Genomic DNA, 3848 nt, shown 5'->3' on the forward strand with positions numbered 1-3848 from the left:
ACACAGCGTCTCCCTGACATGCTGCATCAACACTACCGCTGTTCCTGAAACCACGCTTCTTTCTTTGCGTGCACATTTGGGCGGTGTTATGCAAATCTTCCCAGATCGTGACGTAGGTATGTTGGGGGCGTGTTAGAACGAGCCGTTTTAGGTAGGCGTGGCTGACTCTTAACTTTTATAAAGAATATCTCTTTGGATTTGAGATTTTAGTCTTTGCAACTTTACAGATCTTCTTTATGCACTAAGAGCTTGTAACACTCCAAAGAGAAAGGAAAAATTGAAATCGCATCATATGACCCCTTTAACATTTTAATCCATACATAGGCTTGGGAATCCAAAATTTAATCCAATTCTGGAATAGGATGCTTTTAAGGTCAGGAATCGTCTAGTTGTTATAAAATTTAAATTTTGATTCCTCTTATCGATTCCTTTGTGCGCATTTTAATATGACTTTAAACCATTCAAGCACAAGAAGACTCATGCACTGCTTTCTGTCTTGCACACATAGGAGCATAGCCATCATTTCAGAAATGAGGGGGACAGAAATGTAACAAAAAAAAAACTTTTGACTTTTGTCTAATTGACAGGCTTTATTTTTTCTTATGTATTTTAATTGGATAAGAAATCAAATACACTGCTGGATGATAACCAATAATTTGTATTCTATAATATTTTTTCTGTATTTTCCTAATGACCATTTTAGAATTGGTTTATACAAACACATAAGGCAGAATAGTTTCTATACTGTATTAAATGTTATGTCAATTAGCACTGCATTATTCATATACTATATTTATTACCTCGAAATGACCTGAAATTACCTTTTTTAGCTACAGCGGGATGCCTTTGTCCATATTAGGGATTTCCTGCATGTCATAAGTTATTACTTCTACTAGGCGGTTTTGGACTTTCTGTGCGAGAGCGCCCTCGGCTTTGAGTATGAATGAAACATGCACTGCATGAGAGTGTTTAGCGCTCCATAATGTTCATATCGTCTTGTTTTGGATATGAATAAATCGTCCGGTCATACATAGATTATCTCGTTTCTTCACCCATGTGCACACACATCCAAAGTGTGCGCACAGAAAAAGTTATTTAAAATGCATCTGATTGACAGATAAATCATGGTTGATCTATCAGCCAGATGCACGTAAAATGCATGCGCTCTTATTTCAGTGTTGTTGTTAATGTTGAGGTTATTTTAGCTTCGTACATTTAGTTTAACTGCACTGTTAAAGATGGCGATTTTCATCATTCAACTGAACTGTGTGCATGTATTTTAGACACTTACATTGTTCTTGCTCCATCCATGCAATAACTGCGTCCTTCTATCAACCGAGTTTCTATTTACTTATACTGCTGTGTGCTCTGGTAATATCAATGGTATGCCCCATTTCAGGAGCTGACAAAATTTTGATTTAAAATCAGAGCATAGCTCACATTCACTAAAATACTGAAACGCTAATGATGCTGATTCAAAACGACAACGCCGTGATTGACAGTCAAAGCAAAGCGCGGTTTGAACGCCCCGCCCCCCAGCTGAATTGGAAGTTTTGATTGGTTTTGCACCCGAGTCAGACCTGTCTGTTATTGGCTGAAGCGCAGGGCACCACCCCAAGAGTGTGAAAAGTGCCCGTCAAATGCCGGCTCGCACTGTTTTTCCATCGGCGCCGCCTTTGTCCATTTTTTTGTACTTTGTACTTTCGGTAAAAAAATAAATGTAGCGAAGTTGAATACTTTAGTTTTATTCTACTCAAGTAAAAGTAAAAGTACCACAATTTAATTATACTCAAGAAAGTAGAAAACATTTAAAAATGTACTCAAGTACCGTAACGAAAGTGTTTGTAATTAGTTACTTTCCACCTCTAGCGAATGATCCCTTTACCATAAGACTAAAATGACACTAGACACACTAAAAGGACATCAGAATAGTACCTGAATGCAGCTAGGTATTCTGCATCTCCCATTGGAGGACTCAGGCCTCCTGACCACGCCACGTTTACATTATAGCCTTCCCCTCCATCAGATCCTACCTGTAACACATACATATAGCTTCAATTTACATACAGACATAGTAATCTGACACTTATGAATGCACAGTCATGGTCAAATCTCAAACACACTAACTAGTTGCATAAAGGGATGTACACAAAACTAACCCTGGTAGGTTGTCCATTTCCAAGGAAGAAAGAACCATTGTCATAGCGATGCAGGGATATATAGAGGACACTAGGATCTGTGTAGAATATCTCCTCAGTTCCATAACCATGATGAACATCCTGACAAAAGTGCAGAGTGCAATGATTAGTGATGGAAAAAAAAAACACACAAACCTTTTGGAAACTTTATTCATTTCATACAAATAGGGAAAAAATGGTTGAAGGTGAATTTTTTAAAGGGGTCATATGATGCGATTTCAAGTTTTCCTTTCTCTTTGGAGTGTTACAAGCCGTTCCTGAATAGATAAGATCCCTAAAGTTGCATAGATTAAAGTCTCAAATCCAAAGAGATATTCTTTATAAAAGTTAAGACTCATCCACACCCTCCTAAAACGCCTCGTTTAAACACGCCCCCACATGTCTATGTCACTGTGTGGGAAGATTTGCATAACGCCGCCCAAATGTTCACGCAAAGAAAGAAAGCGTAACTTTGATTCTCGCTGTAGTATTGTTACCGCCGCCGCCATGTCGTGGAGACGCTGTGTGTATCGTTGTGGAAGCGAAACTAGTTTGTTTGGCCTTCCAAAAGAGGACACAACTAGACATCAGTAGTTAAAGGGGTCATATGATGCGATTTCAAGTTTTTCTTTCTCTTTGGAGTGTTACAAGCTGATTGTGCATAGATAAGATCCCTGAAGTTGCAAAGACTAAAGTCTGAAAACCAAAGAGATATTCTTTATCAAAGTTAAGACTCTGCCACGCCCCCCTAAAACGGCTCGTTCTAACACGCCCCCACATATCTAGGTCACTATGTGGGAATATTTGCATAATGCGCCCAAATGTGCACGCAAAGAAAGAAGGCGTGGTTTCAGTAACCGCAGTTAGTGTTGAAGCAGCTATGTCAGGGAGACGCTGTGTGTTTCTAGGCGATCTAGGCGAAACTTTATTTGGCCTTCCGAAAATAGATGCATTTAGGAATCTTTAAGATCACTTACAACAGTTACAACAGACATTTTATGGACGACCGTTTCACGAACCTAGGAGAGGAGGTAATTCTGACTATGCTATGACAATCTGGCGCTTCTGAATCAGCTACAGTTTTGTTATTAGTTTAAGTATTTGCAATTGACTGTTCAAATACGGAGTTTTGCGCATCGTGTGTGTGTGTGAGAGAGAGAGAGAGAGACAGCGTCACATCACAGTAGAGTCAGCTGTCTTAACCGCGGCTTGTGTACTGCATCATCACTGTGTCTGTCACTGACTCTGTTCCCCTTTCGGGCTTGAACTGATGGTAAAACTAATGACATTATTTACTGTCTTTACATTTATTTTGAAAGATGAAGCTCGCGATTATGATAAGGGGCGTTACATTTCCGACGAGTGCTTGCGGTGTTCGGCCAATCACAATGCACTGGGTCAGCTGGCCAATCAGAGCAGACTGCGCTTGTCGGAAGGAGGGACTTTGTAGAAAACGAAGCGTTTGAGAGAGGCGGGGCATAGAGGACCTACAATAATGTACAGTATTTGAAAAATAATGTGTTTTTTGAACATTAAAGCATGTCAACATATTCTGTTACACCAAATACACAAAATAATGATCTTTAAAAAAAGCACCATATGACCCCTTTAAATGATATAAATGCGTATTTGCTGAATGCTGACGGCAAACAAGAAAGTATTATAATGTTT

At 39.3% G+C, this 3848-nt stretch overlaps 1 protein-coding gene across 1 annotated transcript in view; it reads right to left on the minus strand.

Annotated features, from left to right (window-relative positions):
- LOC107733589 (histone deacetylase 7-like) overlaps positions 1–3848 on the minus strand; it is a 25511-nt gene that overhangs the window by 3947 nt on the left and 17716 nt on the right. Inside the window, exons 13-14 of the mRNA XM_016545268.1 lie at positions 2160–2279; positions 1936–2033 (exon numbers count right to left, since the gene is read on the minus strand). Coding sequence (XP_016400754.1) covers positions 1936–2033; positions 2160–2279 — 218 coding nt within the window. The remainder of the gene's footprint in view (positions 1–1935; positions 2034–2159; positions 2280–3848) is intronic.

The sequence above is a fragment of the Sinocyclocheilus rhinocerous genome, unplaced genomic scaffold (assembly GCF_001515625.1).
Source record: "Sinocyclocheilus rhinocerous isolate Xijiao unplaced genomic scaffold, SAMN03320098_v1.1 scaffold4023, whole genome shotgun sequence".
In the NCBI taxonomy this organism is placed as follows: domain Eukaryota; kingdom Metazoa; phylum Chordata; class Actinopteri; order Cypriniformes; family Cyprinidae; genus Sinocyclocheilus; species Sinocyclocheilus rhinocerous.